Source organism: Ciona intestinalis, unplaced genomic scaffold (genome assembly GCF_000224145.3).
Source record: "Ciona intestinalis unplaced genomic scaffold, KH HT000152.2, whole genome shotgun sequence".
NCBI classification, from domain to species: Eukaryota; Metazoa; Chordata; class Ascidiacea; order Phlebobranchia; family Cionidae; genus Ciona; species Ciona intestinalis.
Window position 1 is genome coordinate 10,213 of NW_004190474.2, and position 23,926 is coordinate 34,138.

Sequence of the window (23,926 nt, forward strand, 5' to 3'; positions counted from 1 at the left end):
TGGTCTCATACGCCTCATGCCATCCTATAAGGGGAGTCAAACTTTTTTCTTGCAAGGATAGTTGCGTGGGTGATTGTTTATGTAAGTGTTTACGCATTCAGTACGCAACCATACCTGATATAACACATACACACACAGCCATACCTGATATTACACATACACACACAGCCATACCTGATATAACACATACACGACACAACCATACCTGATATAACACATACACACACAGCCATACCTGATATAACACATACACACACAACCATACCTGATATAACACATACACACACAGCCATACCTGATATAACACATACACACACAACCATACCTGATATAACACATACACACACAACCATACCTGATATAACACATACACACACAGCCATACCTGATATAACACATACACACACAGCCATACCTGATATAACACATACACACACAACCATACCTGATATAACACATACACACACAACCATACCTGATATAACACATACACACACAACCATACCTGATATAACACATACACACACAGCCATACCAGATACAACATACAATCCCTTCAACTCCAAGATTAATCGGGATTAATCCGAGTCCATCAGGATGCTCCATGGTGCCCGCTAGTGGTCGCATAAGTCCCGATATTTTATCCTTGTGCGTTCCAAGTATCGGGAGGGTTAGTTTGGTCCCATCGGGGTCGTCCATGTTTGTTCCCACCAAGATGGGGAGGAGTTGCCCTGGAGGGGTTAAAGTTGGTTTACATAGGGGGTGTGTTAAAGTGGGTCGTGCCATAAATGCAAATCTGGACAATTTTTGACAAAAAGACAGAAAATTACGTATTTTGAAAAAAGCATTTTTGTTCTACCATTTTGGTCCAGGCATATATTTGGGGCATGCATATGGTCTTTAACTATAATAGCATCCGAACCACAACACGCACACTGCTATGTATATACCATATATTTAACACCGCATATACAACCCACTAACCTGTTCCATTATACTCCATTATCCCCGCTACACCCCCGGTAGCCGACAGCACACTAAATCTCTGTTCGTGCTGCTTCATATTCACTGATGTTCTTATCAAGTTGACCAAACACATCTTATGTGAAGTTTGGAGTTGCTTCAATGAAGTTTCCACTTTCATAACTTCATGTTGGGGGTTGAATGAAACATCATGGCCTCCCAGGTCTGCATAAGGTGGTTAGATGGTAAATACTTTTGTTTTGATAACTCTGATAATTTCTTTAAATCTGGTCCTGATGCGCTTATATTGTTGGACGATTTTTGTTGCATTATAACAGAACACACTGGCCCACATTGGCTCAAATGTGGCCGAATCTGGCATAAGTTTCTAACTTATATAGAATAAGATATTGCCGTGCAAAACATTTGGTGTTGGAGTAATGGGCCAAATCTGGCCTAAATCCCGTGCCCTAGGACCTAACCCGCATTAAATAAAACAGCACTTTGTAGAAAACAATCAACCAATCTCACCCAACACGGAATCTTTCAGTTGTTGAAGTGAATCGAGAGCTTTCACTTGGGATGCGAGAAGTGATGCGTTTAGGTAGGATTGGTATCCTCCAGATGACGGGATCACTTTGCCATCTTTCCCAGGGATGTAGAGGGAGCGGCATGATCCGGCAATCATCATCTTCCCACTCATGGGATCAATGTAAGAGGAGCCAGGGAGGATGGGAGTTTGGGAGGAAGAGGAAGGAGCATCGGGTGTCATCATGGTTCCTCCAATCTGTGCGAAAACATGGTGTTTGTGTATTTCATGTTAATACATATTCTATATGGGTGAGGTCCTACAGTAAGTCATGCCATGGGAACTGGGATTTAGGTCAAAGTTGGTCCATTACCCCAACATTGTGTATGCACATTCTATTCTATATGAGTAAAGTCCTACAGTAAGTCATGCCATGGGAAATGGGATTTAGGCCAAAGTTGGCCCATTACCCCAACATTGTGTATGCACATTCTATTCTATATGAGTAAAGTCCTACAGTGTGGCATGCCATGGAACCTAAGATTTAGGTCAAAGTTGGTCCATTACCCCAACACCCAGGGTGCTACAACTTATTTAGCAACTATTGGATTAAGCAAATATCGTTAAGATTTTTGCCCAAGGGCACATACATCAGTATCAAGCAACACACCACTGTACCATGTCAGTTAGTATGATAACAACATCATTATAATGAGATTGCAAATTACGGCAGTAGTTCAGTTATGTGCAATTAATTGTTATTACCCAAGATGCTACAACCTATTACTAATATATGGTTAAGTGTCACAAAGCAACAAACTCTACATCCTTAGGTAATGATGCAACCACTGAACCACGGTGCCAAACCAGCCATTAGTGTACCAGGATTGCACATTATGGTAATTTACATCAATCGTGCATATGTTGTTATTGTTACCGGTATTATCTTTCCTTCTTTATCAAAGCCAACCATAAGTATAGGGACGGGTGTGTTTGTGTTTGGTAGCAACATGAAGGATCCAATCTCTATCGGAGTTGGTAGGCCGGTGACTGGGCTGGTGTGGGTGCCGCCTGTGAAGGAATGAATATAAGCATAACATTCGCACTAGATTTAAATACAGCATAACAGCTCATAAAAGACTCAGGCAAAATGTGTTATTTTTACAGCTATTTAATTTTTTTCCTAAAAAAAACAGTAAGACCCTGATGCGTCTTGACAGATGACAGAGAAAAATTGGTGTAAATAAATTATCATTTTTACCAGAAGAGTATTACGTTCTGTCTCATATCAACAGTAACAAAGCATCTAGTCGTATAATGTTGATACTTTGACAAGAATTGCTATAACCTGCATACTTGCTGCTTACCAAGAGGGTGAATCTGCCCATTAAGTGGGTTGATGGTAACCCCGCATATTGGGACAGTTAGTCCTGTACAAGGGTCCACCATTGGTTGGCCATATCTAAGATCACTCCTTCTACTTATGGTAGGTAGTTCTACATTCATAGGTAGCATGGTGCTACGGTGGGTGGGGAATGGGATGAATGGGATCAAAGCTTCGGTTGTTGCTGAGTTATCACTCGTAGCGAAGTCACTCGTGCATACGATTTGTGACGACATGGGATCAAAACTTAAACTTCCCTCGATGGGAAGAACACGACCTGCGAGAAGGTTGTGTTGTATTATAACAAGGGTGGGCTAATATAGAAACTCTGGCCTACATCCCAAATTACCATGGCATGCTTCACTATAGGACATCAACCATACGGGATAGAAAGAGATTTGGCATCTCTTTGTTGTTTAATTAATATTAATAATTCCGTTTAAGATAAATCATATCAATAAAGTTTCCAGTTATTAGATGTGCCAGAAACATTGTGTAAACCTTTATGTTTAAAAAACAAAGAGTAATAAGCCCCAGTTATCCACCCCACAAATCCCATTATACCCCCTACCTGTTTGTGGGTGTACAAAATATTCCTTCCCAACCACAGATATAAGTTGCCCATTATACATGAGCAAGTCACATCCAGGTTTGGGGACGGCCAGTTTCAATATGTCATCCATCACACAAATATCCGTGGCTTTCAATGTTCCATCCTCATTGAAGATATCACTCAATAACAAAGCTGACTTTGTGCCTGGGAGAGTATTATTGTTAGTATTGTTTATAGTTGTAAAGTTAGGGGTGCTCAAAAATATCACCCAAACTTTTAAAACAGGGGTGACATCATTTAAGAACCGCAGTTTTAGGTCTAAAACATAGTTTACCCTGTTGTTAGGTGTCTATACAAACAAGCAGAGCCGAAGTATATTGCATTCACCATATTAATCAATGAGAAAACTAAAAGTGTAAATGTATTTAGCGTGCACACCCCCTCACCTGGATGAATAAGTTGAGCCCCGCTTCCTTCACCCAGCACCCCCCAACAACCAAGTCTACGGCATTCACCGCTCACAACCATAGATATCTTATTAATCATGTCGTTAACACGAGAAACATCAGCTTGGAGGTCATCCGTGTTTGTGTTGCCTGGGAAGGTAGGGGTTAGAAAGGGGAAAGTTAAAATTAAGTTATAAAACCTAAAGTGGCAATGGCGGTCTTATAACTCAAGGTGTTCTGTTTCATACACTTCGCTTAGAGGTTACCACAAATGTAACTTTGTGGGTGATTGCTTTTCTGTATGGCTGACAATTTGGACAATCGATACACAGCGATAGCAATGTCAAACCATTATCGAATAGTAACCTCTGAGCTAGAGACGCTAACCACTACGCCAGGCAACTTGTTGCAACAAACAATTCCCCCACCTTCCTTAATGTCTTCCACTGTCTTCATAAGAATCCTCTTAACAGATTTAAACAATGATGTAAATTGAACAAAGTTGTTCATCCTTTGCTCACCGTCCTCGTGTTGTAACTCACGTTGTTGAACCAATACTGACTGTGGGTTCAATATCAAGGTATATGGGTTGAACATGCATTATCAAGGTTTACTAGGCAATGTTTAAAGTAAGAGATTGGCAGCAAATGAATTAATGAAAATGAATTAATATTTCCTTGAGAACATTACATTACACAAGGGTGAGGTCCTTGAGTACCTAGGATATGTGGTCAGGGTTGGTTCATGAACCCGACATGGTGCATGCACAGTCTATTGTATAGGGTGAGGTCTTACAGTGTGACTTGTAAGAGAATCTAGTATTTAGACCATAGTTGGCCGATTACCCCAACACCAAGGCTGCCTTTAATATATTTGAATAAACGTAACTTACTTTACCCTCATGAGTGGCCGGAAATTGATAGTTGTTATAAAACGGGTGATAATACACCTCGTGCTGGCTTACAAGTTACCATGTATGTTAGTTTGAAGGTTAATATTTTTTAGGGTTTTTTTTTTAAATTTTTTATATATGGCTGCTAAATATTTAAACAGTATGTGCAAGTAATGTGTTCCCAGTGATCTATATTCCCCACATCATACATGGGGTGTAACGGTCACGCCTTTTATCCAAAACATCATTTCTTTCTTTTCATCAACAAGCGAGTTTTAACAACTGTTGTTTTACCGTTACTACCCGTCTTTTCGCTTTTGTAAACTCTCTTGTTCTTCGTTATCGTGATCAAAGAGACGAAATAAATTTCATTCATTCATGTACAGTTATACACCCCCACCCACCATAACTTTCTCTCCAAGATGTTTCCTCCGTTCGATCTCCATTTCAAGTTCCTCCCTCCTCTCCTCGTAAACCTTCCTCTCATCTTTGCTCATCTTCGGCTTTCCGAACACGTTTACCTTCGCTGTCCAGAAATCTGGGTGGAGGGTTGGGTGGGTCAGATATAATGATATATTAGGTTGGCTAAAGTATATTTTATTTCACTAACGCTTCATCTGCAATACAGCAAGGCAATAATAATATACTCTGGATATAGTGTTGCCGTATAGTTGACAAAACGCTGGTATAATGAAATTCATGTTATTATATCTGAAAGCCAACTTATATAAACTACACCTGGTAGCAAGAAGGACAGAATATGAGCAAAATGAAATTGTTTATATTATGACTTGCAGTGACATTGTATATGAATATCCATCATGTTCTACCTTTAGCGTACTTGTATTCGTAATGAGCTGGGCGTTCATTTGGTATTCATTGAATTTTAATGGAGCTAAGGACATTATGTTTATCACTTTTTTTACGATATTTACGACAGCTTGGCTAAAATAACTTGGACTTTCATAAACACTTAATAAATATGAATCCTGTCCTACCTTTAAGAACTTGTATTTGTTGCGATATTTTCTGATAAAGTAATTTCACTTCTTCTTTCTGCATCCCAATACTAGATGTTACATGGTTTGAATGTTTCTTAAGGATTGTGTATAACTCCTGACTGCTGAAGGATTCCAAATCAACCTGTCAATCATATGGTTAGTTCTATATACAAATATATTTTAACTATACATAATATAGGAAGAAAAATTAATGTAAGTTACTCAAATTTTAGCCAATGTTCTTCCTACTTTTACCCATAGCTTCTGTTTTCATGTTACATCCAAGTTTAAAACTCACCAGTGAGTTTAGTGTAAAAAAAACTTTAACAATTGATTTCCGAAACTATATTTTACACAACTTTTTAAATAGCAACCCCACTGTAGGATATCATTTTTTGCTCTGAGACATCACAACTTATAGGGTTGGGAGTTTACTTTTACAGTTAATAATGGTGCAGTGGGTAATGTATTTAAATAACAAATAAATGCTTAAATGTTTTCTCTACAAAACGAAAAAATAAAACCATGATTATCAATTAGGGGAAACCTTATATAACCTGAAAGTTCAGTGTTGAAAAATTTTAACAATTTATTTTCAACTACATTTTCGACAACCTTTTTTAAACCGACCCAATTTAGGATTTCAACCTTTTGGTGAGGTTCCCCATGTTACAACCCCCCAATCACCCCCACCGCTTACCTGTCTCTCGTAATCCCAGAATTCATCCTTAGCATCAACCCCAACCCCCACAACAGCGGCATCTTGATCCTGGTGTACACCAGCTTTGTTTGTAAGGTCAAGGTTTGGATGATATTTCTTGATGGAATGAACGGTTGAACCCTGGATCAAATATTAATTGTTTTAACAAATAATTTGTCTTCTATATAAGATGGCACTGCAGGAAAGGCAACAACTGGGTGTGGGGAATATTTAGTCCAACAAACTTTATTCTGGAACCTTGGAAAAACATACAAAATCAACAACTTTATATTTGCCCTAGAAACCACTTTATTCATATCCCATAGATCAGTTTCTCATCTTGCATGCCTACTTTTCCTTATCGGTTCTTGATCAATAATTTGGAACTTTAAATACAGAAACACACATCTTACTTTAGACGAATAATCATCAAATTCAAAATAGGTCGCGATCACTCTGTAGTAAGGCACCAACAGTTTCAACCTCCCCCATCCATATCTCTGGAACAATACAAGTGCTGCCACCAATATAAGGATGATGATGACAGCAGATGCCAGTAGCAGGCCAATGAACAACCAGTCTGGTTCAAGTAAGATGTCCGTGCGTAAACTGAGACCACTCTGCGTCATGTATCGCGGGGTGGGGGGGAAGAAGGGACCGACCTCGGTGCACGTCCCTCCCTGGCTTACAACTGTGGAAGGGGGGAAGGGTTAGAAGGTACTGGGTTCAAACCTCGATGAGGGGTTCTTTTTGAAAAAGACAGTTAAAAGCAATTGAAAAGCAAGAGGTGTAACCAGAAGTTACTGGGTTCGAGGCATGATGCTGCCACTATTATGGTTGTTAATGTCCTTGGGCAAGACACTTAACGGCAATTGCTCCAACCCAGTGGTTACTAATGGGTTGTCCAAATTCTCAGCCAAATAGAACAAATAATCAGGAAGGAACTCCGGCTACATCTCCATGTATTCTGATGTACGTTCAAGGACCTCACCCATACAAGTTTAAACACACAATCACCTTTAACGTAAAACTTCTTGAAAGTATTCGTGCTTAGATAGAATGCGTAAACCCCTGGGTCGCTGAAGCGGAACGCAAACAAAGAACTTGTGGTTCCGGTCAGTTGAACATCCTCTTGTAGTTTACGGAAGCCACCGTAGTCAAACTTATCGTTTGTGTTGTATAAGTTGTTGGTGTCGTATATCGGGTATTCTGTGTTGGTGATGCTGTATGGTGGGGGGGGGGGGAAACCATGATTTAATTCAGTCTAGCAGTAACAGTTGATGTATATCCATCACATTCTATGTATAGTTTATATATATATGATTGTACTAATATCTATATGTATGACCCATATATACATATATATAATTAAGTGATGGTTTAACCAGGTATCTTGTTCACTAAATATATCAGTAACTATATCAGTAATCCAAAAGAAATTTAGCAATATTTTATTTGTGATCTTAAAGGACCAATGTATTGTCTGCCAGAAGATTATCTTAATGATCAAATATCAAAAACGTTATTATCAAGTTATTTTAAACAGTTTTTCTCCATGTTTCTGTCAAACCATAACAATATCAGTGAGCCTTGAACCACGTACCCCCTGCTCACCAGCCGTGTACACATCTCCATACACCCAACTTACGTGAACATCACGACTGCATTATCAGCCAAACAAACGACGGGGTTGGTTATCCCTGTACTGTTGGAAACGCTCGACACAGCCAACAACTTCCGTTTGTTCCAAGTTGTCTCGTAATTAAACGAACCAAAGTTTCCATAATTCCCGATGCTTCTGCGTCTTCTTGATGTCGATGATTGGGTTGTGTTTTGCTGGAGATGGAATATCGTGAAAACAAGTTTGTTTGTTCTTTCACATTAAGTTTAATACACAGTGGAACAATGGGTAAAGCCATTTAGAACAGAGGATACAGGTTCCAGGCTGGATGCTGCCACCATTGTGTGCTTATGTGTTCTTGGGCAAGATAATTAACGGCAATTGCTCCAACCCAGTGGTCACTAATGGGTTGTCCAAATTGTCAGCCATACAGAAAAACAATCACCCACAAAGTTACATACGCGGTAACTGGTAAGCGGGCACGAGGTGTATGAAACAAAACACCCGTGTTATAACCAGTGTCGTTCCCCCCCGCTATGCGAAGATGAATAAGTTCCATTCACAACACTCCATAACTTACCTGTGAATTTGCTTGCAACAGTCCAGCTACATAAGCAGCATCAGGTTGATACAATCCAAGCACTCCAACGGACGTGCTTTCCATTATGTAGACAGGTTCAATACTTCCACTTCCACTCGTACATTGGTTGTCGTTGATTGAGAACGCGGCGTTGATAATTTTCGATAACTGGCTTACTGGGAAGTCTTCGATCGAACCATCAGTGTAAGTTACTCTGGTGGATATTTGAGTACGTTATGTTCACTGTCGAGTTATAACATGGGTGTCTTCTTATACACCAGACACACATGGTGTATTCATACACCTCATGCTCACTGTCGAGTTATAACATGGGTGTCTTCTTATACACCAGACACACATGGTGTATTCATACACCTCATGCTCACTGTCGAGTTATAACATGGGTGTCTTCTTATACACCAGACACACATGGTGTATTCATACACCTCATGCTCACTGTCGAGTTATAACATGGGTGTCTTCTTATACACCAGACACACATGGTGTATTCATACACCTCATGCTCACTGCCAATTATACCATGGTGTTTTTATATACACCATAGTATATACATTCCAAAAAAATAATCACCCACAAAATAAAATACATGATAACTTGTAAGCGGACACAAGGTGTATGTAACAGAACACACATTATAATGACTTACGTTTTCCAACTACAGATAAAGAAAAGCAGGCAACATACATATGCTTATACAGTTACAAAACAAAACCCCACCAACCTAACATAAGCCTCTTGCCCAAGCACTGGGTTCGGACAAATAAGTTGGACAATCTTTTGTTGGTTTGATCGACACTCAAGGTCACAAACACTGTCCAGATCATCCACAGCACAAGTACAAGCACCTAAGCTTCTATCAACACCTGTGAAGTTTAAGGTTTGAATATTAAGATTGAACACAAACCTTGAGTGCTGTATTGTATACCGATATAGCTGTTACTAAATCCCAGCCAGGTAATATTTTAAAAGTAACTTGGCCAAAAAAAGTCTGGCAAAAGACCAAACTTTTGTTAATATTTATAATTTTCTGTCACTCCTGTTGTTTTCGATACAAAAATTCAAAGCAGAAATTGCCCTTAGGTAAAAATAAATCACAAAAATATCACTTTGGCACAACGCCTTGTAGTGTAAGCACAAAACAGGTTGCAAAACATTTGAATAAAGTTCAAATTCACCTTGACTCAATTCCTCTGACCCGCATGTGTTTGTACATTCAATCAACCATTCTTCATCAGTGAGGCACTGACCACTTTGTGATCTTGATGTACCAGTGGTGCATATCGGGTAGACATATCTGTTATAACATGGGTAGTGTATAACAGTTGTAAGAAGATACGCTTCTGCTGGTGGTGGTACCATGCATAGATCAAGTGTGGTAAACCTTTTCTGGTGGTTTATTTTTATAGAGTCAAAATTTTAACTCCTTCTTCTTTACAAAGATATTATATTTTAACAAACCTTTACAAAGGTATTATATTTTATCAAACCTTTACAAAGGTATCATATTTATCAGACAGCTTCAACTACATATACACTGAAGTGAATATTCCTTAATAGAATATGTGAGTTCAGGAAAATACATGGCAGGCGATCTGTTTGTTGTATTGAACCATAGATTTAGTTTTAAACCAGAAAACTAGGACCAACATCATCACACACATGTTACCAGTGTCCAACATACTCACTTGACACAATCCCCCCCTCTTGTTTCATCGATAAGATAACCATCAGCGCACGGACATTGTCGGTCACTTGGTTGAAAGTCCTGACCAGACCCCGTACACACACATGTAGTTTGGCCCATGCTTGGTTGGGAGGCTTGCCCACCACAATCAAGGCATGCAGTTTGTCCCTGGGGTAAGGGGGGTGGAGTTAGTATATATAAGACTACAGTTAGTGCTATATTTCACTTGTATGCAGGACTATGGTATCAGTTACATTACAGGTCTCTGGGGTTGGGTGTTAACTTTGGGCAAAATACTGGTTAGTCCTTGGAGTAGTGAGATAGGTGTTATTTTAGTAAAATTACAGGTTTATGGGGTGTCGAGCCAAATGTGGTCTAAATCCCAGTGACTAGCTGATTATTCGTATAGAATAGAAAGACAAGATTCAAATATAAGTAGAAAATAAATTATATATATTATTAATGGTTTAATTAACAAAATAACTTACTGGTAAATGATTGAACTGGTCGACCCCACACAATATACAATATGTGGCTGATGCATCTTGGCCAAACTCATTTGGATTATAAGTTCCAGCAGGGCAAGGTGTGGGAATGATGGATGATGATGGGCAGTAATAACCAGGTGGGCATGGGTAGGAGTTGGTTGTGTTGGATGTTGCGTTGTTCGCTTGTGGTTGGTCTGTTGTTGCTGCTGTGAGGCAAACCACACCAGCTTGACATGCACTGCAGTTCTGTGATGGAAGTTATGTGTGTATTGTGGACTTTGTGGTTAGTAGTAAAATAGGATGAACCGTATAAGTTTCTAACACAGCAGATGTAAGTTCAGTGAGATCTTTATTGAAAAAACAATTAAATATCAAATACATGGTAATTTGTAGGCGGGCACGAGGTGTATGAAACAGAACACCCGTGTTATAACGACTGTCATTGCCTCGCCATGCAAGGATAAACAAGTTACATACGTGGTAACTTGTAAGCGGGCACGAGGTGTAAAAACCAGAACACCCGTGTTATAACGACTGTCGTTGCCTCGTCATGCGAGGATAATTAAGTTACATACGTGGTAACTTGTAAGCGGGCACGGGGTGTATGAAACAGAACACCCGTGTTATAACGACTGTCATTGCCTCGCCATGCGAGGATAAACAAGTTACAATTATGCTTTGTACTAAAGATTCACAGCATTTATACAATGTCTTCATATTAGTAATTGAACACACATAATTATGACTGATGACATCACAAACCTGTCGGTTTTCATCGGCACCAAAAGTACCAGGTTGGCACGCACCACACGTGGTTGCGAATGTGGTTCTCGTGGATCCATCTAACTCATAATAACCAAGCGGGCATTTCAATGGCAGGGCTGAACTTATAGGACAATAATGACCAGCAGGGCATGGGGTGGGGGAGGTGGAGTTACCAGGACAGTAATTACCTGGGGGGAAGAGTGTGTTTAACTTAGGAACTTTGTACCACTGTTAGTTTCATATATCAAGTTGTTCCACAACCATGTGAAGTAGCTTGTATACACCATAAAGACTATGAGACCATCTTAAGGTGAAACTTAGAACCAAAGTTGTGGCTTTGTTATATGAAGGTTTCTATTCAAAGCTACACAACATATTTTAATACTTACTAAACAAATGTAACTGTTTAAGCAATTCTGCCAAGTATCTTTCCCAAGGACACACAATGATTCAATGATAGCAGCATTAAGCCTTAAATTTCTAACTATATGCCATGTAACTGACCCACATAAGTGTAACCACCATCAATGTAGGCTTACCTTCAGGACATGGAAGTTGTACAGATGATTGTGGGCAGTAGAACTCAGCTTTGCAAGGTTGGTAGAACACGGAACCACTTTTACAGTAAGTACCAGATGGACAAGGGTAGCCTGGGTGGAGTGTTTGGTTTATTCAAACCTGACTTCTACAGTATGCTGATTTATGGTTGCTTCTGACATGTGGCCACACTACTGTTAGTTTCAATTACATATATAGGTTTATAAAACAAACTATAAATGTATATACAGCAATGAACATATACACATTAAATATAATTGGTAATGGATTAAAAATATTATTATTTTTCAACTATATTTTTTGTCTAATATTAAATTTTTTTGTGTGAAATACCTAGACAATAATATGATGAAAATCTTTACCTCGAACACCAGAATCCGTGCAGTTGTAGCAAGTTGTTGTTGCATACGGGCAATAATACCCTGGTGGGCACGTGGAGCAATCTGCTTGCGATGAACCACCTACTTCATCGCGGTATGTACCAGCTTGGCAGGGTACAGGGTCTAATGTAGTGTGTTAGAAGTAGTGGGTGCTTCCTGTACCAAGGGGGCAGTAGTGGCCGACGGGGCATGGGGTTTGGGTGGGGTTGGTAGTACCCGGGGAGGGACACCAATACCCAGGTAAACATGGCTCGCATGTGCTGCTGTCTGAAGCTCCTGATGTGTTTGAATATGTTCCAGGTGGGCAAGGTGTTATTGCTTCGTCAAATGGGCAGTAATAGCCCGGGTTGCACGGTACTGGCACGGTGCTATTCGTGCAAATAAACCCAGCGGGACACTTGGTGCAATTATCCTTGGAGCTTGCCCCAACCACGTTGATGACCAAACCCTCAGGACAAAGTTGTGGGTCAAGGGTTCCCTCTAAACAATAATATCCGAATGGACAAGGACCACCCACAGTGGGGTTTGAACCATCGGGGGTTGGGCTGTCGCTTCCACTAATACATAAGTAACCAGCTGAACATGGAGCTGTGAGTGAAGGAATATGAAGTTAATAATACGGATTTGAACTTTTAACACAAAAATAAAACCAACAAATAGTTGTCTCTAGACTAATTTATCTTCAAATTATTAAAATATTTAAAAACTTAGTCATAATAATTGTTTACAAACATATTATTTTTCTCAACCACTAAAAACGGGGAGTATTTATCCATTTACTTGACAATACACAAGTGAAACAACAGACACGAGGCCATCTCACCTGATACATTGCCGTCCACGCAGTAAAAACCTCTCGGACAATCCAAACAATCATCGGGCGATTCTAATTGTTCACCCACCCCGTATTTCCCCCCGGGGCATTTAAGGGGGGAACTTGAATTCTCGGGGCAGTAGCTCGTTACTGGGCATGGCACGGGGGTTGTTGTGTTTGTTTGGCAATAGAAGCCGGCATCACATGCTTGACACTGTGTAGCACCAACCCCTGGTTGGTATGAACCTGGATGGGAGAAAGTTGACGGGAAACTTACATTAAAATATAACATAGCAAATGCACCCTAAGTATAATAAAGTTGAATGAATACAGACAAAAAATACTAAATATGTTCTCAGTAAAACATCCAAGAACTAAACTTCTGGCATAAAATATGAAACATAGATTTTACTGAAACGTTATTATTGGGTTAACCCTAGTCCCTAACTAAAGCAGACAAAACACTGTTTATTTCATAAAATCTCCTACAACTTTGATGCCAGAAGATAAATACTTTTATATTTATTGTAAGTTACAGACCTGATGGGCATGGTACAGGCTCGGAAGAGGCTGGGGGACAGAAGTGTCCGCGTGTACATTGGTATGCAGATGGCTGTTGGTCCTTTATATAAGCATTGGATGGGCAGTAGAAGCCCGCATCACAATCGCCAGTGAATGTAACAGCAGCAGGGCCCGTACAATACTTGGTAGCAGGGCATGGGACACAATCGGTGATGTTTCGTGCACCTTGTGCGGCGCGTAGTGAACCAGGGGGGCATTCTAATGCACCAGGTGTACCTGTGTGTGTAGAAGTTGTTTTATGATAAATGTAAAACAAGATATTGTAGCAATTTTAAGCGAGTATATTTTGTAATGGTTGCAAACACGTAAAAGTGAATTCACGCAGTTGCTACGTTACAGGGCGCTTATTACATGCGACCATAATTAGTAGAGTGGAATGCCAAGCAAATATTTCAACGCTTCAATATATTTCATCACTGTAATAACTTTCAGATACAATCCGTAATAAAAAGGGATTAAAATGTAATAACATTTAATTAGTTAAAACCACAACTAGCAGACAAGCAATTAAGTATTTATAAATACACCGCGAGATGAATATTTTTATAAAAATAAATATAACAATAAACACTTTATAATAGACGCACAAAAACCTCAAGGGTCCTTTAGAATTAATAATTAACACTAATAATGGTTGACCATCTTAAACTTACCTCTTGGGCAATAATGACCAGCAGGACAAGGTCCGTTCCCAAACCCATCCACCACCAAGTTTGCAGCAGATGAAGATTGTGTAACGCATACGTAACCTTCACTGCAATCCTTACTACCATCGTATGGGTTCGTTTCGGGGGCTTTGCAGAATCTAAGGCGTAAATTGTACATGTTATGTGATATTTATTTAATATTTCAGTAACAATAGCAAAGATGGAAATATACAAAAAGCAACTAAAATGGCAGTGTTTGAAACAAGCTATAGGAAAGCCATAAAGTGTTTTCTCTCCCACCAAAATTTTACCTTAACACAAAAAAACATTTTCCATTTTGTTATGTAATACCTATATTATAGCCCTAATAATATAATTCTGTAAATGCACGACTTACTTCCCAGCAGGGCAAGCCACACACTGCGTGGAATCCTTAAGATCAGTTTTGTTTGAAAAAGTTCCATCAGGACAAGCCCTTGGTACGGCCGTACCTAACCCACAATAGTAACCCATGGGGCATGGTAGGGGGCTTGTTGTGTTCACATTAGGACAGTACGAACCTTCCGGGCACAAGTCGCACGTCCACTGGCCTGCGTGGGGTTGGTACGACCCTACTATGCATTCTTTGGGCGTGAGGGTTCCGTTGGGACACATGAACCCACTTGGGCAGATGTATCCCATAATGTCGTCCGTGGGTGTTGGGGTGTCCGACCCACCCGTGCAGACATAACCTTGCAAGCAATCCACCATCCCCCCACTTGTGTCACTGCAGTATTTACCAGGGTCGCAAGATTCACAATCAGAGATGTTTTGGTTTCCTGAATCTTTAGTAATAGTCCCAGCAGGGCATGGCTGGGGTAATGCACTGTTCTCCACACAGTAAGACCCTTGTGGGCAAATATGTTGAGTGCTGGTGGCAGATCCAGCATCACAGTAATAACCAGCCAGACATGGCCCATCACCACTGCCTGTTATTTGACCTGGTGTTGTACAGAAATACCCTGGCCAACATGGCTGACAACTACTGCTGGATGAACTGCCTGTGTTGTTGTTATAACTCCCAGGAGGGCATGGATATTTATCTGCACTGTCAGTGTTTAGTAAGCAGTAATGTCCCTGTGGGCATGGTGTTGGGGTGGTGATGGCACCTGCGTTTGGACAGTAGAAACCTACAGGGCAGTCATCGCATGTTGCTTTTTGTGGATCTTTCTGGTATAACCCAGTATTGCATTGAATAGGTAGGGGAGATCCTGTGGGGCATTTATATCCAGCTTGGCATCTATATGTTGGATCATTGGGTGTTATACTACCAGCAGGGCAATAGTAACCAGCCTCGCAGTCCCCACTAACGTTAGTTCGACCAACTCCAACACAATATTTGCCAGCATCGCATGTTTGGCATTGACCAGGAGATTCTGACTTTCCAATTAATCCATAAGTCCCATTACCACAAGGTATTGGGGCAAGGGTTCCTTCAGGGCAGTAGAAGCCAACCTCACATTCCCACGTTGGATCTTGTGGTTTAGCAGAACCAGGAGGGCAGTAATAACCCTTAGTGCAGTTTCCCGTGGGTTCCGATAGTTGTGGGTGTTCGCAATATTGACCTGCAGGGCATGGGACCGGTGACCCTGAACCTAGGGGGCAATAATGGCTGACAGTGCACTCACCACCATTAGGGGAGCCAGTGGAAGAGATGGACGCCTCTGTGGGATGTGGGTGGGTAACGTGGGATATTACGTAGCATTAACATTGGTGGGAATGGATATTTTATAAAATATGGAAACATCTTTGTACAGGAGCATTTCAACTGAATGATAGACTTATATAAATCACAACATATTTGAACATGTTATATCAGGGCACAGAAATTTGATACTCTGCTCAGTATCGTGTGTAGCAGGGGCAAATTTTTAAGTTGAAACACCTAGAACTTGGTGTAATTGGGCAAGTCACATAGTGATGTTAATACAATGGTTTGTATTGAATGTGTTAATACCTGGACAGTAGTAGCCTGGATCACATGGGAGACCATCAACCACATTCCCCAGGTTATCACAATAAGTACCAGCAGTGCATGGAATACACCATGTCTCATTCTGCCCATTAGTTACATTGTTGAAGGTACCAGCGGGACATGGGTTGTTGTATGGGGCGTCCGTGCCACGAGGACAGAAGTGACCTGGGGGGGAGTGGGGGTTAAATGGGTGAAATTGAATGAAAGGTAAATGAATCAGATGTTTAAACTAAATAGGTTATTTCAACTACTCTAGAATATTTTGTTTTAAACATGTGGAATACTATTATAATTCCTCCAACCCAGTGGTCACCAATGAGTTGTCTTAGCAGTCATACAGAAAAATAATCACCCACCAAGTTACATACATGGGAACTAATAAGCGGGCACTAGGTGTATGAAACAGAACACCCGTGTTATAACGATTGCCGTTGCCCCGCCATGCTAGGGTAAATAAGTTACATACATAGTAACTTGTAAGCGGGCACGAGGTGTATGAAACAGAACACCTGTGTTATAACGATTGCCGTTGCCCCGCCATGCTAGGGTAAATAAGTTACATACATAGTAACTTGTAAGCGGGCACGAGGTGTATGAAACAGAACACCTGTGTTATAACGATTGCCGTTGCCCCGCCATGCGAGGGTAAATAAGTTACATACATAGTAACTTGTAAGCGGGCACGAGGTGTATGAAACAGAACACCCGTGTTATAACGATTGCCGTTGCCCCGCCTTGCGAGGATAAATAAGTTACATACATAGTAACTTGTAAGCGGGCACGAGGTGTATGAAACAGAACACCCGTGTTATAACGACTGTCGTCCATACAAAGTATTAGCAAAACATTATACAAACATAAATACCTTCAGGACAAGGATAGATGATATATGTTGTTGTATTAGCAGGGCAGTAATATCCAGGTTCACATAACTGACATGCACCTTGGGTGGTAATGTCGTTGTAGAAACCAGCCTTGCAACTCTGGAAGGTTTAAAAAAGTTTTTACCAAGTTTTAGAAGGAATTTTGTTGCTATACGACATGTTAAAAATTTGCAAAAATAAATTTGAATATTTTTGATAATTCGTTTGTATCCACGGTTATTAACTGTGTTTTATGAAACTTTAAATATTTAAAAATAACTTTAAAAAATGGACATTTCGAATGTATGTGTCCCTACATAGTTTAAAAACCTTGCTGTACACTGACCTCTGGTGTTGAAGAACCAGGAATACAGAACGTTCCCGGGGGGCAGATGTCGCCCACACTTGGGTATATTGATCCTGGTATGGAGTCGCATAACGTTCCGCTTGGACCAGGGGTTTGAACACCTGACTGGCAGTAATATCCTTCATAGCATTGTGCAGTTGGTGAAGTGAGGGCCGTGTCATTGCAGTAATACCCAGGTTCACACGGAAGGCATTCCTCTATGATCTGTAGACCTTCTTTGTTGGAGTAAGTACCAACAGGGCAGGGTTGGTAGTCAACACCTGTGAGGTGAAGGGATGGTAAACTTTAAATACAAATAATTTGGTGTTGCCACCATTGTGGTCATATGTGTCCTTGAGCAAGGCACTCAAATTGTTAGCTATACAAAAATACTATCACCCACAAAGTTACATACGTGGTAACTTGTAAGTGGGAAGGAGGTGTATGAAACAAAACACCTGTGTTATAACGACGCCCCATCATGCGAGGATAAATAAGTTACATTCATTGAAACATTATATCAAATACTAATACACCATAACTCACCTGTTCCATTTGGACAGAAGTAGCCTCTTGGGCATGGTTTGTACAAAGTAGTGACATCATCAGGGATGACATCACCAGCCACGCAGTATTGACCACCGGGGCACGGTTGGCACGACGATGACGTTGGGGAGTCTGAGTAATATCCGTCACCACACGATAGCGGTAGAGGGGAGCCTTCCGGACATTTGTAACCGATCCAACATGGTTTCTCTGTAGCGCTGGAGCTTCCATTGGGACAATAGTATCCTGGTGGGTAGTTTATTGAACTTATATTATTTATGGGTGAGGTTATGCACAATAACACTGCTTGAATATCCAAAAATTTTTTTATATAAACAAACATAGATATTTTAAATAACAAAAATTATTTCAATGCTACCTACAAATAATAGGAAACAATAAATTACTAAATATTTCTGCTTGTGCACATGGCTTTGTAAAATTCATCCAGCAAAGAGCTGTATTCATTAAGCAGTATACAATACTAACCAGGAGCACAAGGCCCAGTAACATTAGTTCTCCCAGGTTGGTCACAATAATAACCAGCTTTGCATTCCAAGCATTGTGTGGAGTTGGCCAACCCTTCAGTGTTGGAGTACGTGGATATTGGGCAAGGGTCGGGAACGGAAGTTTGGAGGCCACAGTAACTACCATGGGGACAGATTACCTGGTGGAGGAGTTTATAAAGGGTGGTTATGTACATAATATGTATATTGTTAGTTGATAATGTGGTGCAGTGGTTACAGTGATCGCCACTAGACCAGAGGATACAGGTTGATGTTATCACTGTTGCAGGCGTGTATGTGTGTCATTGAGCAAGACACTTAACTGTCAGCCATACATACAACAACCGAAAGTGTATATAACCTAACGCCCATGGCATATGCAAAGATAATTAGTTACTTTTATTCTATTACAGTGCTTGTGATTTTTTTGTAACTTTTTTATTTTACCCATGTTTTTATACTAGATTATTTATTTTACAAAAGGTTTAATATCATATAGTTACTTGTTGGGCATTGGTTGATCCTAGTGGGCAGTAAAACCTCGGGTCACATGGTGCAGTTGGTGCAAGTTGTGCAAGTGGACTGCAGTAGAAACCAGCCGTGCAGTTCGTGCATTCACCCTCGTTGCTTAGGCGGGGTTTGGAACTGTGGGGTAATTGGGGGTTATTATTATAATATTGATATATTTTATTTGACTCATTGATTAAAGTAGCGAAGATCCAAAAATAGTTAAAATGAGAAAAAAACAGGATATGACGGCAAAACAACAGTTTTTAAAACCTGCTTACGGTTAAAAACATCTTTATTTGGTCAAAAGTAGCGTGGTCGCTACATCTAGCAGACAAATAAAGAGGCTAGAAAAGAGCCATTTATGTTTAATTATTTCTTAAAAAGTCTTCTAATGAAAACAAAAGTTTGGATAAAGACACAACCCGTTCAATGGAGGGTCAACTTTAATTGCGTTATAAGAGCCGACACATCACCTGAAAGTTCCTTGTGGACATGGTGTTGGTTCATCGGTTCCCTGCGGACAATAATAACCAGGGGGGCATTCATCTGCAATGTCGGGGCCTAATGTTGGCGTGGATGAGTTCGATGAATGTCTGGTGATGGAACGAGGGTTATTTGGTGTGTGGTTCAATTGTATACGGTGTGTCATATACACCTCATGTACACTGTGGGGTTTAACTGGTTTGTTACACCTTATGCACACCATCAATATGCTACAAAACACAAAGCAAAGAGAACAAATGTTTGCTTTGGGTTTTAGTTGGTTTTTTAAACATATAAACCCTCTGCTGATCCACTGAGATACATAATTATTTATGAATAAATACTAATTTTCTGTATCAGTATGTGAATTTAGATAAGCATATGAGAAGACTCAATAATAAGAGCATGGTAAATTGAAGATAGCATGCGTGCAATTTTGCATTAGCACATTCATAAAATCTGAAATTCAAGATACACTTACAGCTACAAACACCTATGTAAATTGAAATACTAACTTGCAGAAATATCCAGATGAACATTCAATATAAGGGTAGACCAACCCTGGTTCAGTGCAAGCATATTTAGGCAAACATTGACTGCAATCGCCGATCCTTGTTAACTTTGTATTGTTGTTGAAAGTTCCTGGGTTGAAGGATGTTATTGTCGTGAATTTACCAGTTTTGGTGTTTGCGTATATCTTTGCAGATTTCAATATGAAAAGTATAAATACTACTCATATCATCGTGGATGAAGACACAAAATGAAGTCATTTATTAAATTTATATAATCAAAATTAACTTATGTAGAGAGCAAGACGCATTTATAGAATCATAAATATGATTGTTGATTATAACTGTGTTCTGATGCAACATGCTTAAGTATATGTTGATAACTCTGCTGTCATCGAAATATACCAACTTACCAAGTAGGAATATGATTATTGTACAGCCTACATATGTTTGAAACAGTCTCGTGGTACAATATTTTGTATAAAATAAAGTCGTTTAATAACTCACCAAGCGGGCACGGATATTTCTCTCCGAACTCTGTTCCATTGGGGCAGAAATATCCGGGTGGGCAGGGCGTGGGGACGATGACAGAAGCGTTTGTAGCGTCGCAGTAAAAACCTTCCGGGCAAACTTTACAAACTTCAGCGAGAGGTTCGTTCTGGTATTCACCCGATTTACATGGTACCTGGTATGGGGATTGCACGGGGCAATGGAACCCTGGTTCACATGGCATCGACGTGCCTACTTTATCTCCACCAGGACAATAGTAACTTGCGTTACAAATACCATCAGGAGAAACAAGTCCATTTGTTGAACAAACCAACCCAGGTGTGCAGGCGTCGCAATCTGATTCAACTTCATTCGTTTCTGAAGCACTGAATGTTCCATTAGGGCAAGCTATGGGTGTTGTAACCCCTGCAGGGCAGTAGTGACCTGCTGGGCAGGGCCAGCCTGTTACAGTATCATTAGGCTTCGGCACGGTGGCGTTCTGGTAGCAATAATAGCCTGGAGAGCAGAGGTCGGTGTAGATGGTCATGTTAGAGGTTGGGCAGTAATAACCAGATGGGCACGATATTGGTGCCTGGGATCCTGAAAGTAGGGAATGTGAAAACTAATGTAGGAATGTTATTTGGGTGTTTCATAAACAAAGGCATTTATAAAACCAGGCTTTTTAATAATTTAATGTCTTGTTGGAACATTGTTCCATCTACACGGGTGATGGCTTGATCCAAAACACGCCACGGGATCTGAATTGTTCTATCATCTCTATCTATGTTTAATGCTTAAACCATGGTGTGAAATACTTGTACTTTACCTTGTGGGCAGTAGAATCCAGCAGGGCAGTTACTCCCTTCAACAGAATCCACAGGGGTGGCTGTGGTTGAGTTACCACTGCAGTAGAAACCGGCTGAACAGTTTCCATCAGGGCCAGATAAGCCATCAGTGCTGCAGTATTCACCTTTCTTGCATGGTAAGCAGTCATTGATGGAAACGGCCATCTTGATTGGATTGTACGTGCCAGCTTTGCATTTATATTCCACACTATGCGTTGTACCTGGTGGACAGTAGTGACCACTGGGGCACGGGTTGGTGATATATTCATACGATCGTTGTGGGCAGAAGAAACCTTGTTCACATATTTTGCACGTAGCCGAACCCTGGCTTGGTGCGTACGTCCCTGCGTCGCACTCTAGTGGTGATATTGACCCTCTCGGACATTTGTAACCCTTCGGACAAATTCCACCCAACCCAGTATTGCTTCCACCACAACAAGAGCAATTGTCACTGCTTTGTGATGTCACTAAGTAGCTTGTTGTTCCATTTCCAGGGTTGGGACGGTCGACTCCGCTCGTGCAATAATAACCTGCGTGGGGAAATATATTAATAAATGCAACAACAGTCGTTATAACACTGGTGTTCTGTTTCATACACCTCGTACCAGCCTACTACCACGTATTTAACTTTAAGTGTTAATATTTTTTTTCTTTTTTAAAAGTGTGTGGCTAACAGTAGACCACTAGGTTGAAGCAATTGTCATTAATTGTGTTGCCGAAGGAAACATATCTCATAATTCTTAATAATATATATGCAACATATAATGGCCCACCTTCACTACACAGATCTGTAGGTGCAGGGTTGGCTGTCCCACTACAATAATAACCTTCAGTACAAGGTGAACATTGATCCTCGGATGACAACCCTGTCATATTGTTGAAAGTCCCGCTCGGGCACGGTTGCCACCATGTTGTGTTGGAACCTGGGGGGGGGGGGTCGATGAGATTGTAATACACTTAGCAGTAAGCATGAAATACAATATACAACATGTATTAATATAAGTCATATTGGGTAAGGTTTTGAGTTGCATTAATTCGTTGAAGACAACATGTGAAACCTAGGGGGGGGGGTGTTATATATCAATGAAGAAGTGGTAATACTACTTGGCAGTGAGCATATTGTATAATCATTTATTGAAATAAGTCATATCGGTAGCATATCTGTAGTACCATATGTGGTGTTTGGTATTTAAAATCACAATATGATGCATAATATGCAATGGAATATTAGTAGAAAGCAGAAATAGAACAACTGTGCTTCTTTATTTCAATTAAATGTAAATATAACCGTAACCTTGTTTTAACAATTGTAGTTTTTGTCCTTATATCTTGTATTTTTTTCTTTTGCCAATTCATAATCTTTACTATTAAAATCGAGTAGACAAATAAGTTATTATTAATAAATTAAGTTACCTGTACCAGCTGGACAGTAATAGCCCTCGGGACATTCCTTGATGTTTTCAGTTGAATTATAAGGTTGAACAGGTTGGCAATAGAAACCAGACAAACATGTTTGGCACTCAGATTGACCTGGTAATACATAATATAGTTAAAAGGTGGTATGTGTTGTATGCATGGATGTACATGCATTGAAACAAATATTACTTTGATGGGTTATCACAGGGGCGGATTTTTTAATCTAGTTACAAACACTGGTACTGGTAAAGGTACATGAGCTTGTTTTTGATGTGAAGGTAAAAGGTGTTACAGTATATGTTGTTGGTATAAATGTATGATATGGCACTGTGCTATATTGGTGGTAGCACATACACACGACACATGATACCGATATAATAACGCATTTATTTAGTCTGGTTATCATGGTATCAAAATGATACGGCTATATATGCATCGCCATAATACATGATACTGGTAGTATAAATGACATCATATCACATCTCAGATCTCACTAGTATATATATATATGTTACACACAGCCATATATATAGCACAACCTACCTTCCGCATCAGTATACGTCCCACCCATGCACTCCTGGTATAAAGCGCTACCATTAGGACAATGCAACCCTCGTGGACAAATGTTGTCAAATGTTCCATTCTGTCCAACAAGACAATAATAACCTTCCTGGCATTTATCTGCTACTTGTGTTTGGCCCGATCGTGGGCAGAAGAATCCAGCTGTGGGGTAAAGGGTGTTGTTCATAAGATAACATAAGAAACTGCGTTGTTAGATGAGACAAGAGTGA

General features: G+C 40.2%; 1 protein-coding gene and 1 non-coding gene across 2 annotated transcripts in view; one reads left to right on the top strand and one right to left on the bottom strand.

Moving 5' to 3' along the window:
• The window catches only part of LOC100179587, a gene marked incomplete at its 3' end in the record, with an annotated part of 59,311 nt that overhangs the window by 9,804 nt on the left and 25,581 nt on the right, over window positions 1-23,926 (bottom strand). Inside the window, 39 exon segments of the mRNA XM_026839108.1 lie at window positions 522-731; window positions 985-1,188; window positions 1,495-1,750; window positions 2,430-2,563; window positions 2,860-3,153; window positions 3,448-3,633; window positions 3,876-4,025; window positions 4,304-4,436; window positions 5,172-5,305; window positions 5,766-5,910; window positions 6,469-6,609; window positions 6,882-7,159; window positions 7,486-7,691; window positions 8,117-8,304; window positions 8,670-8,883; window positions 9,412-9,553; window positions 9,866-9,984; window positions 10,376-10,542; window positions 10,863-11,108; window positions 11,625-11,815; window positions 12,167-12,277; window positions 12,548-13,153; window positions 13,389-13,625; window positions 13,920-14,177; window positions 14,615-14,766; window positions 15,006-16,311; window positions 16,605-16,787; window positions 17,488-17,605; window positions 17,832-18,112; window positions 18,378-18,623; window positions 18,867-19,044; window positions 19,387-19,528; window positions 19,867-19,986; window positions 20,392-20,518; window positions 20,893-21,474; window positions 21,701-22,249; window positions 22,493-22,642; window positions 23,133-23,249; window positions 23,679-23,858. Coding sequence (XP_026694909.1) covers window positions 522-731; window positions 985-1,188; window positions 1,495-1,750; window positions 2,430-2,563; window positions 2,860-3,153; window positions 3,448-3,633; window positions 3,876-4,025; window positions 4,304-4,436; window positions 5,172-5,305; window positions 5,766-5,910; window positions 6,469-6,609; window positions 6,882-7,159; window positions 7,486-7,691; window positions 8,117-8,304; window positions 8,670-8,883; window positions 9,412-9,553; window positions 9,866-9,984; window positions 10,376-10,542; window positions 10,863-11,108; window positions 11,625-11,815; window positions 12,167-12,277; window positions 12,548-13,153; window positions 13,389-13,625; window positions 13,920-14,177; window positions 14,615-14,766; window positions 15,006-16,311; window positions 16,605-16,787; window positions 17,488-17,605; window positions 17,832-18,112; window positions 18,378-18,623; window positions 18,867-19,044; window positions 19,387-19,528; window positions 19,867-19,986; window positions 20,392-20,518; window positions 20,893-21,474; window positions 21,701-22,249; window positions 22,493-22,642; window positions 23,133-23,249; window positions 23,679-23,858 — 9,381 coding nt within the window.
• On the top strand, window positions 14,325-14,381 carry mir4167 (microRNA 4167). Its single transcript, NR_034563.1, has one exon. It is a non-coding gene; the product is annotated as a microRNA 4167 (primary transcript).